The following is a 20814-nucleotide window of genomic DNA, read 5'->3' as shown; positions in this document are numbered from 1 at the left end:
ATAGATAGATAGATAGATAGATAGAAAGAAAGAAAGAAAGAAAGATAGATAGATAGATAGATAGGCACTTTATCTTTCCCTCCCAAATTGGTAAATTATTTTTGTTGCAGCAGTAAGTGTACAGGCAATCTTTAAAGGTGGAAGAAAGCATAAACATAATCAAATTAAATGAACTAAAATAACAATTAAAACAATAAACAGGAGCAAGTCTATGTACATATCTACAGTATAAAAACGTTACTCCTTCCTTGCTCAGCAGGGCCCAGGAAGTGAACTGGCCCCTCTCCAGCTACCAGCCCACAATCCGTATTATATTTGGTCCGATCGGGACTAGAACCGAGGCCCGTTCGGTTCCAAGGCCAGGTCCCTACAGACTCAGCTACTGTCGCCAAGAATATCAATAAATAAACACTTAAGACACACATCTTTACTATCATCATATTATATGTTGTATAACAGTTTTCCCTTACCAGGTAAAACATTAAAATGCTGCTGACATCATTCAAATGTTTTAACATATAGTAATATATCAATGACAATGAGTCAATAGTCAATAATCAAGTTTTGAAGCGTACTTATATTTAATTTGTTCGAATGGTACATTTTCCAAGTAAAGTTACCATCTCCCCCCATATAGAATCACCTATCATATGACTGAAGTTCTCTAATTACTGTAGGTACATGTTGACAAGCTGAACCATCTGCATGACAAATGTTCAAACTACATCCACTGACTGCGAGATATGGCTGAAAAAATATTCATGAATCTATAGGAAATATTGGATACACCAATCAGTCAAACGCTTTTGTACAATGTATGGTGTTATGTCATTGCCTAGATCAGGGCTGTCCAAACTACGGCCCAGGGGCAAAACACGGCCCGCGGCCCATTTTGAAACAGCCCCCAGCTAATTAAAAAAGTTAAATGAAACATGGTGCACAAATGAAACTTGTGCTTGTCATATATCCTACTTCTGAAATATATATGTTAAAATATATTACACAGTATTCATGTGTCAATAAGCCCACTTTTCAAATAATTAAAGTTGGAAATATTTTCAAACAAATCTTAATTGATAAAAAAAAAGCCCAATAACTTAATTACATAAGAAGCTTGAATTGTATCGTTTATTCCCTCTTCTTATAAGCAATCTGAGGCTTCTGTTTTAAGGAATGAGCTGCTAACAAAATAAATGAAACCCTATGGAGAGGTGTGATGTAGGCTGTTGTGTTTCTTAAAGCATTTTCAAGTATCAAGCATTTTCTTGTTTGACACTCATTGCATTGTTTGAGAAACCCAACGTCCCGCGGAGCCCTGAATAAATAACAGTGTTGTGGTGTAGCTCTAACCAGGATGTGGGAGCAGTTAGTGCTGAGGTGTCCTAACCCCCCGCTCCGTCTGTGTTGGCTTTCACTGCGTCTCCCGGTCACTGTTGTCCCAGCACTAGGATCAATATTTGAACTAGAGGGCAGGGTGAAAGGCCGCTCCTATTCACACTCACACTGAGCAGCTGCACTCCGCCCTGATAACACGGATCTGACGCCGTTCCCCCACAAGCACAATGCTATTGGCTGGCTGCTTGAATAGGATGCAACTTCCTGGTTTTAACTGAAGCACAATGCAGCTGCTCATGCACTCACCTTAGATAAAGCTGAGAAATACCGGCACACACACGTTGTGTTAACTAAACACACATATCCATTGCTTTCAGATCATGTAAATGTACACTTACACTTACACACACACACACACACACACACACACACACACACACACACACACACACACACACACACACACACACACACACAGAGAGACAGTAACTACTTCATTTTTGCTTCTGTGACAATATATTCATTTAATGCAAAGCAAAATGTATTAAACAAATATGTCTTTAAACATTGGTGACACAACTTACAACATTCTTAAAGGTTAAACAGATTTCAGGGCTGTTCAATTTAGTACATCACAACTTTTGCAGCATTGTCACTTCCTCCTAAACAGTCCTATATGTTCTTATAATTCCACTTCCTGTCTGGGAGCAGCATGTTAGCAGCCCTGTGAGGATAACAGGTTCACAGCTCTAACATTCTGAAGCTAATCAGGTATCATGTAACCATGTAAATCCTGTGTGTGAGCAAGCTAACATTAGATATTAGTAGTAAACCTTGCCAAAGCAGATGGGATGTCATCAGTTCTTCATGCATTTGGTTTTAGAACAAAGTATTAACACCACTTATGTCATTTCTGAAGACTAAAAAGGCAATCTCCAGAAGTAAAACGCTAACATTAGGCAATAAACAAACTGTGATGACTCAACATCACCTCTGCTAAACTAAAGGCTTAAAGCGTTCAGCGTGAGAAAGATTAGAAGTCTCATTTAGACCAGGGTTGCCAACTTTGAGTACCTGTCTGGAGTGAGATTTTGATATCATGGGTTTGATTACACATATGCGCACTAAATGACTGCTATCGTGTCAGTAGCGGGACCTTAGCATATATATAGGATATATATAACAATATATACAAATACATAATATTGGACACAGAATATAAAGGGCACAAAGTTTCATTCACTAATGAAAGTCAAAACACATGTTTTTTTCAANTGTGTGTGTGTGTGTCTGTGATGTGTGTGATTACAGGCCTCTCTCATCTTTTTAAGTGGGAGAACTTGCACAATTGGTAGCTGACTAAATACTTTTTTGCCCCACTGTATATAGGATATATACAAATACACAATATTGGACACAGACTATAAAGGGCACAAAGTTTCATTCACTAATGAAAGTCAAACACATGTTTGTTTCCACTGTTTTATTGTGTGCCTGTGTGCAATTATTTGACTTATCGTACGATAAATAAAAATGAACTCGATAACTTTTCTGACCTCGATAAATTGCCATTTACATGAGGATGTTGTTGAGCAGTTTGAAAGGATGTACTTGAATTATTATTATATATTATCATTATGTCAGTGGTCTAAAATGGTCATACAACGGTGCCGACAATATTATTGTTTATCGCAATAATGTATCCAACAAAATAAATTCTCGTGAGAGGCCTATACATGAAACACACACACACAAACACATCTACAGACTTACTCCAAACTGCCAAATATATTCATTAACACACTCTCACTCTCATATACTATTTGACTCTATTTTGGCCTAGTAGAACAATAAGCAGCAGACTTTTACTTTTTTATCATTTCTACTGGATCTTAGATCTGCGCATACCAGTGGGGTATCTCATTTGAAATCCCTAACTCAATATTAGGTTTGAGGCCTCGTTTTTGCACCACTCCAAGAAGCCTCTTTTATGTTTCTATGTTACCTGAAGGCTAACCTATTTGATTTCTCGGCACAATAACCAACTGCAGTAACTCCAGCCTCTGCCTGGATGAGTAGAGTTGAGGTGAGGATGGCCTCAGGGAGATGATGGTTCAGTAAGAAAGAAACCACACTGTGGGCTAACCTGAGGGGATTCATTTAGCAATCTGAACGCTAGATGCAGACAAATTCCTTACACTATCCCTTTAGTGCTGAGATCTAGAGATGATTAACCAATTTCAAATAAACCTCAACTTAAATGACCTGAAAATTCTTTGTTTGCCCAATGTCACATGTTCTTCTGTTCAGCTGAAAGGGGGAGCACACACATCACATGAGAGGTGAAACTGTAAGGCCTGAGGGGGTCCATTACTCATTCATAGAGACTCCTGACGTCTACTCTGATATTGATATAGTGGGGAGTATTGAACATTTCAGCCACTTTGCTTACTTACTTAATTCTAGAGTTGAGCTGTGACCAGCAGCTCCATGGCTCCCTCTGTTGGTGGACACAAACACTGTGTTAGTCATGCACTCATTAAGAATCTATCTTGAAGAGCTTGGTCTATAGACGTAATGTCATATTTGATCTTTCCCCAATAAATGATACAAAAATGTATATAAACTATTTGACAGTCGAGTCAGTATGGGCAGAGGTAATGATTGAGATCACTTTCCATGTACCCATTGCATGCGAGTGTTGCATGTTGTAAAGTTGTTTTCCATGGAATTATTCTTTGCAGAATGTTTCCACTCATCCCAACTGCTTCTTGTTTCCAGCTGTCCCACTTTCAAATTAAACAAGGCATATTTATGTTTGGACGTTTATTCAATACACTGTGTACAAAAAAATTCAACTGAAAATATGACTTTATGAATGTGTATTTCTGTATTCATATAATCATCTCATAATGAACCCATCTAAAAAGGGCCAAAGGTCTCAAGATTGCATCAAAATAAAATAAAAAAACACAGAGGGTGGAGGGAGCAACAAGAACCAATACATTCTTACCGTCCCACAAGAGACACAAAGGTTAAAGTTTTCACAGAAAACGTTCCACATATCTGACCCACAGATAACACAGAGCACACGCAGCAGCAGCTGCTTCCGAAGCGTTCATGTTAGAAGCTCATGATTTTCCCGCCACACACACGTCCATCTAATGCTCTGACTGAAGCGAGTGCACAGAAGAAAGCTTGATGACACACACACTGCCGTTCTTCTTAATCTTATCACCTTCAATGCTGGAAAAAAGTCTCAAAGGTCAGCAGAGTTCAAGTTAAGAAAGCAGTTTCGATTCTGTGCAATTCTTCCTTAGGTCCATTTGAAGGAATCATGACTGTGTCTAAATTCTATTGGCCTTTTTCTTTATAAAGTGCTCCCAGTGTCACACAGGAAGGTCAAACTTGCCGACTTCTGTACAAACCGACCCATGAAGGAATATGAAGCAATATCAGGTAGGTACACAGTACAACAGCCACAATGAGAAGAAGAGCTAAGGACACTCCATGTTGATGGAGCAGCTCACACGTAGTGGTCAAGTGGTGGCATGTTTCAGTCTCACTGTTAAAATGATGCCGCTAAAAACACAGTGCGTCAGAGCTGAGGCCCTGCAGGGTCAGTCTCTCTGCTCTCACAGAGCTGCAGTTTGATCAATGAACGGCTCCTCCGGGGGCCAACCATTGTTCCCAGGCTAGTGTCCGTGCTGCGGGTGCTGGTTGTGTTGGTTGTTGGCGGGGTGGTTTGGGGGCAGTGGGGGTCCGTTGACACCAGGGTGGTAGAAAGCACAGTTGCTCTCGTACCGGCAGCTGCCCTTCATCATGAAGTGACGACACACAGGCCTCTTGGACATGTCTGACGAGAGGAGAGAGAACAGCGTTAGCATCACATCAAAAACACCCTACCAGGAAACATCAGGCCATCAGTGGACATATTTCAATGTATTATTATCATTGTTTTAGTTATTTATTATATTGTATTTATTCATTTTGTATTGAATCTTCCTTTATTTTACTGGGAGGGTTTTCCCGAAAGGTATCATTATTTTTGACAGGACATTTTGACCGGAGAGATTTAGATTTGCCGTCTTCAGCATATTTTACCGGTCATAGTCCGGTACTTACCGGCTAACGGGAACTCTGCACAAGTTGCCGAGTCATCATTACTATAAATATTTGTGTTGACTTTTTGCAATTGGCCTTTGTTGTTTTGTGCTGAGAACATCTGAGAAAATTGTCCCACATACCATTCATGTTGTTGTGTCCTCCTCTGGGCCCCCCTCGTCCTCGGCCCCTGAAGCCCGGCTCTCCCCCCCCACGGCCCCGCCCTCCTCTGTGGAAGTGGCCCCCCCTGGGCGGCCCTCCTCTCATGGAGTCGTCTCCCCAGTAGTTCCCGTTGTCTCCTCGGCCCTGGCCCGGCGGCGGCCCCATCATGCGCGGGCCCCCGTGTTGAACGGGGGGCCGTGGTTGTGCGGAGGTGGAGGGTGGTTGAAGCGGGGAGCGCCGGGGGGGTTGTTGGGGGGGTATCCGCCATTCATGGGCATCGGCATGTGCATGTTCATGTTGTTCATACCCGGACCGTGACCCAGCAGACCCGGGTTGACTAGAGAGAGACAATAATGATGAGTCACAGAACAAGCAAAGCATGCTGGGACAGCAAGACAAGATGGGAGAATTAGATGGGAAGTTTACCTGGTGGAGGTCCGTTGGGGTTCTGGTTCTGGGTCTGCTGCAGGGAGCCCAGCAGCTGTTTGATCTTGTCAGAAAAGTTGGGCTGCTTGATCAGGTCTTCAGTGGATTGGTTACCAGAGGCACCCTAAAGATACACACAAACACACATGAGATACACAACACAGCTCCAAACACAACTGTGCACATATTTGACGGTCTACATCAGTGGTGTCAAACATACGGCCCGCAGGCCAACACCGACCCGGCAGAGGGTCCAATCCGACCCACGGGTGACTTTAGATCACAGAGAAGACATTAACTGCTATTTTCCCGACTTTTATGTTTTTTGTATGCATTTCCTTCACAAGGCACCTTCTTCACTTTAGTCTGTATGCTGGTGTGTGAGGGTTACTGCACAGATGTGGAAGTGAATGTAAAATAGTTGTTTGGAAAGTAACATATCTTCATCATCAGTTCCAGGTACCTGTGTCTAGATGTTTCTCTACACTGATCTGTACGTCGTAATGCACATATGGAAAGGATCAACTGAGACATAATACTGTTGAGATTGCACTTATTTTTCTAAAGAAGTTTCAGGTTGTTCATAAAGTTTGTAAAAAGATAGTTCATTAAATGTGAACATCTTCAGAATGTACTCTTTTGCTCCTAAACAAAGCGAACCGGTTGAGTTGTGCTAATAGGTTATTATGCTGGGATTTGACCTGAGGCTGCATGTGGCCCCTAATCTAAAATGAGTTGGAGACCCCTAGACTACATATTGAATGTGTATTTTGATTAGCACGTTAAAAAAGGAAACCATGATCATGATTGTAAAATAGTATGTGAAAGCTTCTCCTGACGGTTCTCACCATGATGGAGGTGAGCAGCTCCTGCACGTTGACGGTGGGGGCCACAGGGCTGCTGACGGGGTTGGTCTGCGGGCTGCGGGAGCTGTTATTCAGGTTGCCCATGAGGTTGGCAAGGACAGGAGGCAGCTTGGAGCTCTCGCCCGGGGCCATGGAGCCCGGCTGGGTGGTGTCCATGGGCTCCGCGTAGCCATCATCCCCCATGGAAGAGTCCTGCAGCGGACACAGTATCACACACATTACACAATGTGTCTCATGAGATACATGGTGTGTGTGTGGGGTGCGTGCGTGCGTGGTGTGTGTGTGTGTGTGTGTGTGTGTGTGTCTGTGTGTGTGTGTGTGTGTAGTGTGTGTGTGTGTGTGTATGTGTGTGTGTGTGTGTGTGTGTGTGTGTGTGTGTGTGTGTGTGTGTGTGTGTGTGTGTGTGTGTGTGTGTGTGTGTGTGTGTGTGTGTGTGTGTGTGTGTGTGTGTGTGTGTGTGTGTGTGTGTGGTCTGTGTGTGTGTGTGTGTGTGTGTGTGTGTGTGTGTGTGTGTGTGTGTGTGTGTGTGTGTGTGTGTGTGTGTGTGTGTGTGTGTGTGTGTGTGTGTGTGTGTGTGTACTGACCTCATCCAGTGGGATGATTCGGGGGGGCATGGGTTCATACGGCTCTGGCTCTGGTTCATGTGGACTGTCCGGCACACTAGTGATCAGAGAGAGATGGAAGTGATTAATACTGACTTTAGAGCACATCTTCAGATGAGCCTGGAAGCATCTAATCCTGTTCCCTACCTGTCTTTGGTGAGGAAGATCTCCTGCAGGATGCCCATCTCGCGGTCTCTCTGGCTCAGTTTCTCTGTGCTGTTGGCCCCGGCACTGACCAGGCAGCCCGTCAGCGTCAGGGGCCTCGGCGGGGACCAGGGGACCCTCTCCTCCATGGTGTCATGGGAGAGGCGGCGGGCCATCTCAAACGTCTGCCTGTCCATCATCAGCTCCCGTTTGGCGGCCTCACCAAAGTCCTTAATCTTGTTGACGTTGACTGTGAGTAAGATGAAAATGAGGTTCATCATTTGGTCATATTGTAATAACTGTGTTTTACAGTAATGGACATGGTGCGACAGGAAGCATGCGCTGTACCTCGCTCTGTCTCATCCAGGTCAAAGTAGAAGTAGTGTTTGAGCTGCTCCTCCTCCGCCCAGTGGACCGTCTTCTTCTTCTTGCCCTTCTTGGTCAGACTCTCCTCCTCCCCCCGAGGTTCTGCCAGCGCGTTAGGCGTCTCACCTACAAACAATAAGACACACTAACATTGAGCACACCCTCATTCTGAACAGATGCTGCTGAACTCCTGAGCTCTGTGTCTTCACAACTTCATTCAGTTCCTCTGTTTGCATCTCACAGATTGATCTATTAGTACATTTAGCACTATTTCATTTAACATTCCATTTACATCTTATCCTATTTGACTTGCATACATTGAACTTCTCCTGCATTAGTCTTGCAGCATTCTCTTGCACTATTTTATTTCTACACTCTTTATTTTTGGCACTATTTCTATTGATCTTTTGATATAGTTGTAGGTCTGATATATATTTATGATGCATTGTTGGAGGAGCTGGTGACTTAAGTGTGTCCTTGCATGTCTCCACTGTACACAGAACAATAAAGCCCTTTGAACCCGTTGGACCTTTGAATGAAACCAAAGAGAAACCTCACAGAGCATGTGAGTCTGTGTGAGGAGGACTGACCGTTGTCAGAGGCCTCTGGCTCCTCCGAGGGGACGGGGGTCCCCGGCCGATCTGGCTCCAGGTTGTCATCCACAGGCGTGATGGAGACAGCTCCTTCAGGAGATGAAGGTTTAGTTGGAGATGAAGAGTACACAGCGGGTTTGCTGCTGTCAAAGGGGTTAGCCTGAGAACAAAGAAGGAAGAGAGGGACGTTTGGTTACATTTTCTGAGAACCTGGGAAAAAAACTCAAATAAAACCTTCAAAATAAAATATATACAAATTCTGAGGAAGTTTTGGATTGACGAAGACCATAACAGATTCAAATCAAAGCATTCTGAGGCATTTTGGCTATAATGAATACAAATGAAATGATAGACAATGATTCTTGATGTTTTGGACTGAAAGTTATTATTAGATACAGAATAAAAACGTTCAGAGGCTATTTGGGACTAACATTGGCCATCATAACTGCAAATGAAATTGGAAGGAAAATGTTCTGAGTGCGTGGACTGACAATAGCCAGAATACAGACTGACGGTACCTTGTTAGACGTGGGGGACACAGCCTTGTTCCCAGCTGGACTGGTCGGAGCAGACTTCTTCTTCTTGATTTTGACCCCGGGCACTGGAGCAGAGTTCAGAGCATCGAGGAACCCGGTGCACTCCATGGCTGCAGGGAGAAACAGGAGCGGTGAGCACAGCTACATCACTATCATCTCTTTTATATATCATTGTGTGTCTGAACGTACGTTGAGCTGGAATGATCTTGATCTTGATCTCTTTGGCGGAGTTGATGGTTAAGGGTTTGTATTTCTTCTCCAGGGGCGGGGCTTCTGTTGGACCAGAGCTGAAAAATAAAGGAAACATGTCAGTACTCTGATCCGCCACCGGAGGGCAGCGACGAGACAGCTGCAAGAATACACAACAGACAAGCAGATATGGGGGGGCAGCAGTACCTTGGCCTCTTGAGGACAGGGGGCTTGATGTTGTACTTGTCCCCCAGCTGAGGGGCGACGGGCGTCTTCTTAGCAGGGGCTGGGTTGGGCGTGTCTATTTCCAATCCTACTCAACACACAACATATTTCATCTCTCATACAGAACTTATACAAACAGAATTCACTTCCTCAGTGCTCAGCGTCAGGTTTACCTATGGAGCGGATCTTGGTGTGGCTGGGAGCATGAGCTTTGGGTTTCTCCTTCTTCTTCTCCTCCTCCACCACAATCTTTTCCTTCACCTCCTTCACCTCCTTTACTGCCACCTTGGCCTCCTCTTTCTTCTTCTTCTTATCTGCAAGAGAAATGATCACTGGTGTTAAGTAACCAAGTACATTTAGTCAAGTACTGTACTTAAGGTACTTATACTTCACTTGAGTATTTCAATTTTTTGAAAAGGTAAATTGTGTACTTTTAGTGAACTCCATGTATTTAATACCTTTAGTTACTTTACAGATGTGGATGAATGATGTGAAATATAATCAAGTGTTAAATCAGACTTTAGTTCCACCTGGAGTAAATCCACAAGCTACCCTGCAGTATACAAAGTCATTCAAACTAGCTGCACCTTTACCAGCTTTGAGAACACTTTCATGATCAATCATTATAAAACATATCATATCTATTATTCTGAAATGGACCAATCTGCACAATGACTACTTTTACTGTCACTACTTTCACTATATTTTGATGAGAATACTTTTCTACTTTCACTTGAGGACCATTTTGAATGCAGGACTTCTACTTGTAACAACAGGGTATATGCAGGGATCCTGAAGTCAAATGTAATACATTTTAAGCCCTCATCGCCACTTTGAGTTTTAACCGGTTCCATTGGCGACACACTTCCCCTCACATCTACTACATACAGTATGGATTGTAAGATAGCACAACTAAACAGCTTGTGATAACGCCTTATCATTGAAGCTACTTTACATTTGTATGCGGATGATACCGTGATGTACTGTGCAGGTCCCTCCATTCAGGAGGCTGGTGTTAAATTACAGGCTGTTTTTTACATTATTCAGACTCAGCTCTCTGAACTAAAGCTTCTTTTAAATGTTGAGAAAAACAAGGTAATGCTCTTTTCTAAAGCTAAAAAGACACCAGNTCATTTAGATGCTTCTTATGAGACTTTGCTGGCTTTGTTTTGGTGAAAATGGTCTATTCGGTCAGTTAGCCTGAGATTATTCCTGTTAAATCTTGGTATAACACATTAATAGCGTTCTTAAATATTAAGATCCCCGACGACACGGTGTCGTGAAAAAAAAAAGTACCGCCTGACGGGACCTTGGGCGTTTAACAGGCTTGAATACTTTTTGATAGCTTAAGACCCCGGCAAACCTGAACAAGTACTTTCTACACTAGGCCTCTCTACTAAATACAGGATGTGATACTTCTTTCTACCCTGCGAATGATTAGGTGCTGAATAGCCGATTGGGACCCATGGTGAGCACAGGACGACATTTGACAGGTAAAATGGATGGGGTGTGCTACCTGCCAGGGAAGTTAGCCGTGCGAACACTCTGGAGCGGATGGTAGCCATCCAGCCTGTCCCGAGCACGGTGCCAACTTCTCCAGCGTCTAAGCGGCTGAAGCAGGTTTATTGGTATACCTAATACACACTACTGATATATCAGGATACCATTTCGTGCTTAATGTCAAGCGAAACTAACCTTCTGATATCTGCAGTTTACTCAGCCGCTTCACCAGCTTGGCGGTGTTGTCTGGGGGAAGATTAGGCAGCACAAACAGGAAGTTAGCAGACTATAACATTCAACAGAGTCCGCAGACATTACTACTGCCCAACACCCACCTGTTTTGAGGGTGGTCCACTTTGAGAGGGAGCTTCTGGAGGGGTGAGCAAGATGAGCTGCAGGCACGGGGAAGTTGTTGGTGGTTTTTGGAGTAGGTGAGCCAGGCGTTGAGCATCCTGTACGCCCCCGACTCTGATAAACCTGATGGAAGCGGGAACAAATGATTAAATAATGGAGGATGGGCAACACTTGGTGTAGGGAGAAGTTTGGAAGGTGTAAGAATTATTGCCATGAGGAAGCCATAAAAATAACATATATAAAAAAGTGATTTAAAAATAATAACAAAATGACTCAAGAAACCACTAATGTAGTCAATTCTATAACTTCCTGTTTCTTGAGAATTGCCTGCAAAACAGCTGTTTGAATGTTTAACAAATCATTTTTAGACAACTAAATATTACAAGCACTTTAAAACTCTGAACAAATATTATTACAGGGTATATGCAGGAATCCTGAAGACTAATGTAAGACCCTTTTCATACATTTTAAGACCTCATCGCAACTTTGAGTTTTAACCGGTTACATTGGCAACACACTTTACCTCACATTGATTATATACAGTATTGATTGTCCTTCCTCCTTATCTTCCAACCATTTGGACGCAAACTTGCATTTCCCCATAACGATGTTGTTTAACAACCGGTGTAAACGGACCTTCGCGCTATCAAGCAGTGAGCGTGCGATGTCCTGTTCAGATAACGTCAAATCCAACGGGATGCCATAAATAAACTACACAGAATCACACTACACACCTACGCAATGATTACATTCAGGCAGACTGTAGAATACAACCTCTTTGGACAATTTATACTTATTGAAAACAAGCTACAAAATGTAATACCTTGGAAAATACCCTTTAATACTTTTTAATAGCCTTCATTTTCGCTACATTTATTTATCAACTTTTAATACTTTTGAAGACCCTGCGGACACCCTGTATTACTTTTTTATTTTTTAAGAGTTTATTGAATGGAAACATTTCAAACGTATACATTGATATATACAGCATGCAGAGTGGAAGCGAGGCCTACCTGTTGAGGATATCATGGGATTTGGTCTGCAGCAGGATGCTCAGGTACATACACCTACTGACCATCTTAGTAGTAGCTTTCATCAGGCTGCATGAAAAGAAGCATGTGTTAGGATATCATGAGTAGAAGACGATTCAAAAGAGAAGGTTCCACAGTAAAGTCACAGCAATGTGTCAGAACTACTTCCTGTTGCTCACCTGTACACCTTGGGGACTCCCTCCAGGCTGCGGAGCTCTCCATCCTTCCCCAACAGAGACTCCACTCCCTTCAGGATCTCCCTGGGGTCCACGGGTCCCCCTGCCATATCTGAAAAAACACATATCAAATTGTTAATACACATGGCAACACGGCATGGGTGTATTATAGTTTCTAGTATGAACAGAAAATATTTGGAAGGTTAGACAGGCTGTTTCTAGAAGGGACTTTTAGCCTGCCAAATGGAAAGGGGAGCTACACGTCACAAAAACACAACCAGCCTATCGTTAGGATTTCAGACTTGTTTTGCTCCAAAAAGTTTCCAACAAGGAACTGTCACACTAGACAGACGACAATCTCTCATGCCAACAATCTGACAGGGCTCAGATTCCCCTCACAACTGAGACTGAATCAGCTCAATCCAACACCAGCCACCTGGGCTTATCAAAGTCACTCCAACAACATGGTCCAAAAAACTGATGCTTTACACTCAAACCAGGAGGGAACAACTGGAGCTGGCCGACATGTCTCACCCTGACAGACAATCTGATGAATCATTTGAACATCAGGCCAGAAGAAATAAGCATGGTAGTTTAGTGACATGGCCACATACATATTACTATTCACAGGCAGCAGCGTTTCCCCCCTGCTACAGCTCCATGTTGCTCCTGCAGCCAGACCTCCACAGAGCAGCTGCTGCCACCCGCTTGGAGCAGTTCACCAGATGAGCAGTGTCCCCTCTCTGAGACATGTAGAGGAGACTGATCTCATTTAAGAGTGATGCAACACGGTTTATTCCAGTACAGACTCTTTAAGAGGCAGCAGCGACCACAGAACACAACTGCATGTTACTGACATACAAAATGTTACACATTCACTGCAAATCCACTTGTTTTATTTAACTTATCACTAAATGGAACAGTGATTCCCTAATCATAAAGTAAATGAATACGATGTATTAATAGCTTTAACTATGATGTACTACTACATGTATTGAATCAAGACACAAAAAAGACCAAAAAGTTGAAATGTCAACGTTTGGTTAGAATAAAAATAGATATGACTTAGTGAAAGAAATGTTACCGGTAATGATTGATCACATTTTTAATACCACACTTCTATCACAATCATTCACATTTGTGCAAAACTCCAAGTCAAACAAAAACAATGGGAACAGAAACTTCTTCAGTGTAAAACCCTCATGAGAAATCAGATGAAATGACGAAAACAATTAAAAAAGAATTCATATACAACCCAAAACATTTAAAATGGGGTAAAGGTAACTGTATGAACAATGAAATGCTTTTAAACCGTAAAATGAGTTTGTTATATCCTCAGATATGTTTAAGGACATCACTGCCAGCAGGACACTATCGGCCCCCTACAGGACGCCTTATGATCACACTGACACTGAACTGACTGTGGACTTACACAATAGAGAAATGCATTACAAATTAATAGAATGGTAAGTGCAATATCACATGACAAGAGTGACAAATAGTCACACGGTAATGTGACGTATAACAAACTAATGAATAAAAGGTGTTGGATGTGTAATCAATTCAATCAGTGTACTTGTTATCTTTAAAAAGTCCAAAGTGACCCAAATAGACATCCAACAAAGGGTTAATTTGTCTTTATGTATATCTCAATTAAAATTATTAAACAAGTATCCTAACAAAGGGGGTCTTATTAAATATAATAAAACTGCTTCATGAGTGAATTGCTCGTGTCATATAAAGCATGCACATATTTTCCGCATGTTTTATGCGTTTTCTGATTACCGGTAAACCTTCACCCTGCCACAACACGTATGAAGAACCTGTATTTCTGAAGGAGTTCAATTCATTGGAAATGATGTGAGGAATCAGTTAGGTCTTACCCGTGTAACTGTAGTAGAAGTTTTATCTAGTCTCAGACCTCCAAAAAACTGCAAATAACCCAATTCCTGCAAATATCACAGTAGTTACACATATACACAAAATCTGTTTTGAGCAAGGCCCTGGTTCAGTGGGGGAAAGAACATTATTTGTGTCCTACTGGGGTGTTCAGATATATATAACTGGTACATTTTTGTAAACAAACTACTCTTCTAGAAAGAAAACAAAGATTTGCTGTATTTTCGTTATAGCTGAGCAACAACAGACTATGACTAAGAAACACTCATCATATAGACACTGAATGAATCAAATAACAATATTAGACGCCCTTGGTTATATAAGGGCAGTTCAAGCAGCCTATAAAAGGCACGCGCTTAAACTGTCATGTGTCATAGCTTAAACAGGCCTGCTCCTGTCAGAGGGGGAGGGGCGGCTATCACAGCCTCCCTCCGTTAACCACTTCGACGACGACCCAATGTCGACACAAGCAACAATGGCTCTCCCTATTTCTGGCAAAACCCGTGCTGGTGTGAAGGAAAACAAGTCGGCGAGGACCAGATATTTAGCGAACCAACCAATGCAACAAAAAGCTACATGTACTTTCTCTGCATTTCGGTTTTGTTAAAAAATAACTCCCAAATGTTGCTCCAAGAACACCGCCAGCCCCCGGAGCTGTCCGAAGGCGAAAATCAAACCACAACCAATCCGCCATGTTTGACAATTCCGACTGTTTGTGCTTCGAGAGACCACTTCGCTAGTCATCCTGCAATCTTTATCCACAGATTGCCGAGTCCCTGTGCTTTGGTTATCGACATGTCAACACACAGTGCTTCATAGAATATGTCCACAATCCTCAAGCTAACGCAATCTTTATGTATAGATTGTTGTGGGTATTCGTTCCGTGGAGCAGCCCCTACTAAACAAACCTGGCAAGCAAAAAGTCCGACTTCATTAAGCAGTAATTAAATGTCTATGCCTACGGCAATCTTTATGAGTAGATTGCTTATGGTTATTTTATTAATAGACTGACTATTTCGTTTTTGTACAACCCGTCCATTCCGTCTCACACACAAAGAAACGGAGCCTGGTGCCTCCGTCCACTTTCCTGTGTGAGCTCATACTATAACATTGTCTATATTCAAATTGTTTGCCAAAAACAAGCTAACTTACGGTACCGGCTAACCAGCTACCGCTAAGTAATTTGTCGATTTTTTAACCTAAATGTATCTCGATTCAATTTAACTTTAAAATCAACTTACTATTGACACTATAGATCCTCAGCGTTTCGGGTGTATTAGAGTGTGCTTTTCAGGCACTTATGTCTCTTATTTCATCAAGTATATATCGTCAACCTTCATGGTTTTAATATCAACTGAAATACTTCTTATGGGTGGGACTGTTATAGTTAAAGGCTAGCCTTTCCTTCAGGAACAAACTTGAGGCAAAAATAGTAATCAAATGTCCAATACTTGAAGAAAAAATATGAATTTGAGTAGAGTTGTTCAAAGTCCTCGACGGATCAGTCTTCGCCAAAGCAAATTCATACCTGCAAAACACACAAAGAAACACACATTCAATGTCGACTCTTTCGACAAATGTCATCGTCCTCCGTCTTTATCAAAGTCCTCTGTTGGTTGTTTAAAACATTCAATAAAAAAATCGCATTTTTAGACGGAGAAAATGTTATAAATAAGTTTTGCTCTCTTTCTGACTTCACTTACCTCTGAACAAATCCAGGAATGAGCTCGGGCGGGAGGGACTTGGGTTTTATACCAAGTGACGCTTTTTACGTCACGAACAACGTTTTCCTTTGTGTTAGCACTGAAACAAAATGGTGGATAACCGTCCTTCACTGAGCTACCATGGGCACAATGGCGTATCACACGTGGTGGATACTAATATTGTGATTACCTCCACAGATTCACCTTCAAAGTGTTGCATATTTGTATAATTTCGTAGATACTTAAAACCCTTAACGCATTTTGTTGATTAAGCTGGATTTCGGTTATCATATTGTATATATATTTAGTTCATTATATTTCTTCAAAATGGCGACTGTCTGTCTGTCTGTCGATGCTTTATACTCACATGCGTCACTCATAATGTTAATAATATAGTACAATTAAAAAGGACAGAATGTGGATTTACACACATCCACATACTTATTAATAATATACGTAGGAATCATACCATTTTAATATTACATTTTACACAAAATACTAAAAAATAGCTGACCTTTCACCTACAACCCAGAACTGTGACAGAAAAAAAATGGCTGCCTCCTTAACAAGCATCGCGAAGATTCTGTGCCGTCTTTCGCCTTCAATTTTACAACAATTACGGCAGTATCAGGTATTTGAATCAACTGTACAGATGATATACAGATCATCCGATTCATGTACATATGTCTACGCTGTTTGTAATAAGGTTTACATATGGTAAAGGTTTGTCGCACAGTGAGCTAACGTGCCATGTAAATTTAATCCAATGTAGCGCTACTGTGTTTGATAAGATTTTCTCAACAATACCCTCTCTGTAAAACCAAAGACATGTTGCACATTGCCAAATAGCATTTATTGCATTGAAAACAAGAGTAGTATTACTGTCAACGCAGCTTAATGTCAGGCAAGATAGCCATGTGTAGGTCGTGTTTACAGGTTATTTAATATGCATTTAGCTAGGGTGTCCGAAAGGACAGCCGAATTTGTCCAATTGTTTTTTATACCATGTGTTTATGTTTGGTTTGGTTTGCACTCTTATGCACTGCCAACACTTTGCTTTTGAATCAGAATCGACGTTATTGCCCGGTACGTTTACAAGGAATTTGCTTTGGTGTTTGTTGGTGCAAACATAAACAACATAAGGAAATAAGTTGTAAGAGGAGGTCAAAAACATATCTGTTATACAAAGAAAAATATTACAAAAACACTATGTAACATTTTAGAAATGAATAAAGTATTTACACAAAACATAAATATACAAAATATACTAAAAAAACGTATGCCAATATGATACATATTAGATAGATAGATAGATACTTTATTTATCCCAAGTTGGGGAAATGATTGTGTCACAGCAGCAAATGGACAGTCAATCTACAAAATTAACAATATTACTTAAAAATACAATAAAATAAAGATTAATATGAACAATTTAAAATGTAAAAAACAATATAAACATATCCTCAGTAACAAAATAATATTCAGGAGTATCTAAACAATATACTGATTTAAAATAGATTACTCCCAAATATACCAATCTACAGAACATATAAACATAGTGCACTTTGTATTCTGTGTATTCGCTGTGTATTTTGTAAATTGTGTCATTTCTAGTTTTTTTTTCATGCATTATTTTTATGTAGGCTTCTTGATTGATATTAAGCTATCTTTGGCTCTTTACTTGCCGTAACAAATGTACATTTCGCATCTGTTGAACGAATAAAGGTATTCTGATTCTATATACGTAAAAAAAAAAATGGGAAGAGTTAGCTTGACATTTTAATTTTAAATATATCCTGTGAGGTAGTGCAAGTAGGCTGCAATATGCAAGTACATTATGTGAACATTGTTCATGCTTATAGAGAGGGAGAACCTGAACACACTATGAAGCAGTGAGTTCTGGATAGGGTCTCTAAATGGATTATGTTTGTCTTGATTGGCAGTCAGTGGCTTCATGCATCCATAACCATTTAGATGAAGCTCTTAGGGTTTTTGTTGTTGTTGTTGTTGTTGTGATGATGACGATGCTCAGCTGCTTTTCTCTTGCTTTCAGTCATGTCTGCAGAGGCTTCCTGTCAGATCATGCGGGGCCCTCTCTCCATTTGCACCCCCCAGTCCCTTTTACTGCCAGGCAGCATCTCTCCAGAATAATGCTGCTGCTCAGGCTAAGACCCTGCACCGCTACAAGGACAGACCCTGGGACTATCTGGAGAGTGAAGGTACTTCAGTCTGTCACATCCTTTTTATTCATTGTTTATTATTATTTTAGTTTTTATTTAGTACAGTCCAGAGACACAAACAAGGACACAACAACAGTAAAGGGGATATGATATTCCCATCTCACCACAAATAAATTAATCAGAATCAGTTTTACTACCTTTATTCATTTTAGTGTTTTTGATCTAATGAGTGTTATTACTGTTCTTTTATTATTACCTATCACAGCTCTCCACTTTCAATATAGTATTTGTCTTTTTTTGAAAAGCAAATTCCTTGTATGTGTAATAACACATACAAGGAATTAGCTTTTCAAAAAAAGAAATAGAATAAAGAAAAGACAGAAGAAACCAGTCCATCGGATCGCTTCAACTTTAAATAAGTATTTTACCCAGAAGAATAATTGTATTTATTATCTCTGGACTATATTCATCCGGAAACCCAAATCAAATATTGAAAGGTCCAATCCAAATGATCCAGAGTCCCAAAATGTATCAAAATCAGCCCAGTGAGTCCAGATATGGCCACTTTCTGGTTACAACTGACTTGTTTGATCCGGACAATGCCAGAAATGGATTCAGCATTCTCGATAACCCCCAAAACCCCTCCAAAACGGTCACAATTGGCCAAGATATTTTTGTAACTATTGTCTGAGCAGTTTCTATGTGCTGGGGACCCCTACTATACATTTCTAACATAAAACTTTGGGGTACTCAACATTTCCGGGTTCACAGCAGGACTCTATGAGCTGGCAAACAGACTATTACCTGTACTTGCTGTTACATTATTATTTTCCCCATGACAGAGTACATTAATAGGTATGGAACCAATCCAGTGTGGGCCGACTACAGGAGGAACCACAAAGGGGGAATCCCACCACAGAAGACACGCAAGACCTGCATTGTAATATGATAATCCGTCTTTCATTGGGTCTGAGCATCACATGTGTAAATCACCCTAACACTGCTTCTGTTTGTGTAGAGAGGAGACAAGGTATCTGGAAACCCGTGTCCAGTGTGTCGGGATTCAAACATCGTGGTCCACCATCAGGTGGGTTAGCATCTCCTTACAGCACCATCAACAAAGATACACTGGGTTCTATTATACATCCCTCACCACACCTGAGCTACATGCTGTGTACCTGATCTGTTTGCATGGAAATGTAATTGTTGAAATATTGAACACTCTTTAGATACAAAAGGTAACACAAAGTGCTAAATACATATCAATAAATGTACTATGTATAACAACCTTATTATACCTTATGACTTTATTCTAATCTCATGCCTCTGGCTGCATTGTTCTCTCAAATAAACTGGCACATTTCCCTTCAAAATGAATAAAGGAAATAAGCAAGAAAGTGAAACATTTTACATCTTGGTTTGTGCTTCTGTCAAGTTTGTTCAGTATTTTTAAAGAAATAAACTAGTACTGAACCAGTGATTGTGATTGTTATTGAACAACCTTCTCAATATTTTCTTGACTATTTTAGAAAATTCAGAAAAATCCAAAAGCTGATATCTGACAGTCAAAACATCGATAGATAATAAATGCAGCGTATATAATGTACATTTGGTGGATACTTTGTGTTGAGATCCCAGGGAGACTGAGCTTTATTTTGTTGTCCTCTCTTCCAGAATGTGAAGCTGCTGCAGCAGTTCATCAGTCCCCAGACGGGGATGCTGTACGATCCCACTCGCACTGGTGAGTCCACAGTGAGTGTGTGTTGCTGCTGAATCCTGTCTATTCTTCCAGACTGCTCATGTTGTGTTTGTGGACTGTCTGCAGGTGTGTGTATGAAACAGCAGAAGAAGCTAAATGAGGCAGTCGGCACGGCGAGAGATCACGGTACGTACCACAAGACCCCTTTGTAAATACGTCCTATTCTTTCTTCAAATGTTTCCTTCACTGTATTGTGTTTTTAAAGGTTTCTGTGCATGTGAATGGCAGGGTGTCCGCGGGGTCTTAAAAAGTATTAAAAGTTGATAAATCAATTTAGCGAAAATTAAGGCTTTTAAAAAGTATTAAACGGCATTTTCCAAGGTATTAAGAAGTCCCACAGCAACGACAACATGAAACACCCTTTAATTTACTGAAACGACATGTCGGGAAACCCCCTCAAGGCGGCCCCATGCATAGCGCGCCGTAAAATGCTGCTTATTATTTTAAGTTTAGTTGCCTTGCTCCGCTCTGTGTGGGAGGGGGGTCCAAGGTGGGTAGACCGGTATACGCAACGCTCTGGGGGTCCAAAGGCTCCGTGTGTAAGCCCTATATGATCATTTTCTGATAACGATGAAATAGCCCGCCTCCCTCTCCCCACGTCTCCTGCTGCTGCTGGGCTGTCAGAAGAGGGGGAGGAAAAGAGAGGCAGGCACCGTTTATTAAA

General features: G+C 41.3%; 1 protein-coding gene across 1 annotated transcript; it reads right to left on the bottom strand.

Moving 5' to 3' along the window:
* Window positions 1-4146: 4146 nt before the first annotated feature.
* Window positions 4147-16259, bottom strand: ppp1r10 (protein phosphatase 1, regulatory subunit 10). The gene is given in 21 exon segments (XM_010775725.1): window positions 4147-5191; window positions 5583-5780; window positions 5783-5938; window positions 6028-6151; window positions 6876-7085; window positions 7478-7553; window positions 7643-7889; window positions 7988-8131; window positions 8596-8758; window positions 9117-9244; window positions 9324-9421; window positions 9531-9636; window positions 9722-9862; window positions 11065-11151; window positions 11244-11297; window positions 11388-11505; window positions 11507-11525; window positions 12416-12502; window positions 12613-12721; window positions 15750-16036; window positions 16212-16259. Coding segments are annotated over 19 exon segments (2424 nt in total). The 5' UTR covers window positions 12720-12721; window positions 15750-16036; window positions 16212-16259; the 3' UTR covers window positions 4147-5030.
* Window positions 16260-20814: the final 4555 nt, after the last annotated feature.

Source organism: Notothenia coriiceps, unplaced genomic scaffold (genome assembly GCF_000735185.1).
Source record: "Notothenia coriiceps isolate Sejong01 unplaced genomic scaffold, NC01 NC01_scaffold00015984, whole genome shotgun sequence".
NCBI lineage: Eukaryota > Metazoa > Chordata > Actinopteri > Perciformes > Nototheniidae > Notothenia > Notothenia coriiceps.
Note: the sequence above shows the minus strand (reverse complement) of the source record. Positions and strands in the feature narration are given on the sequence as shown.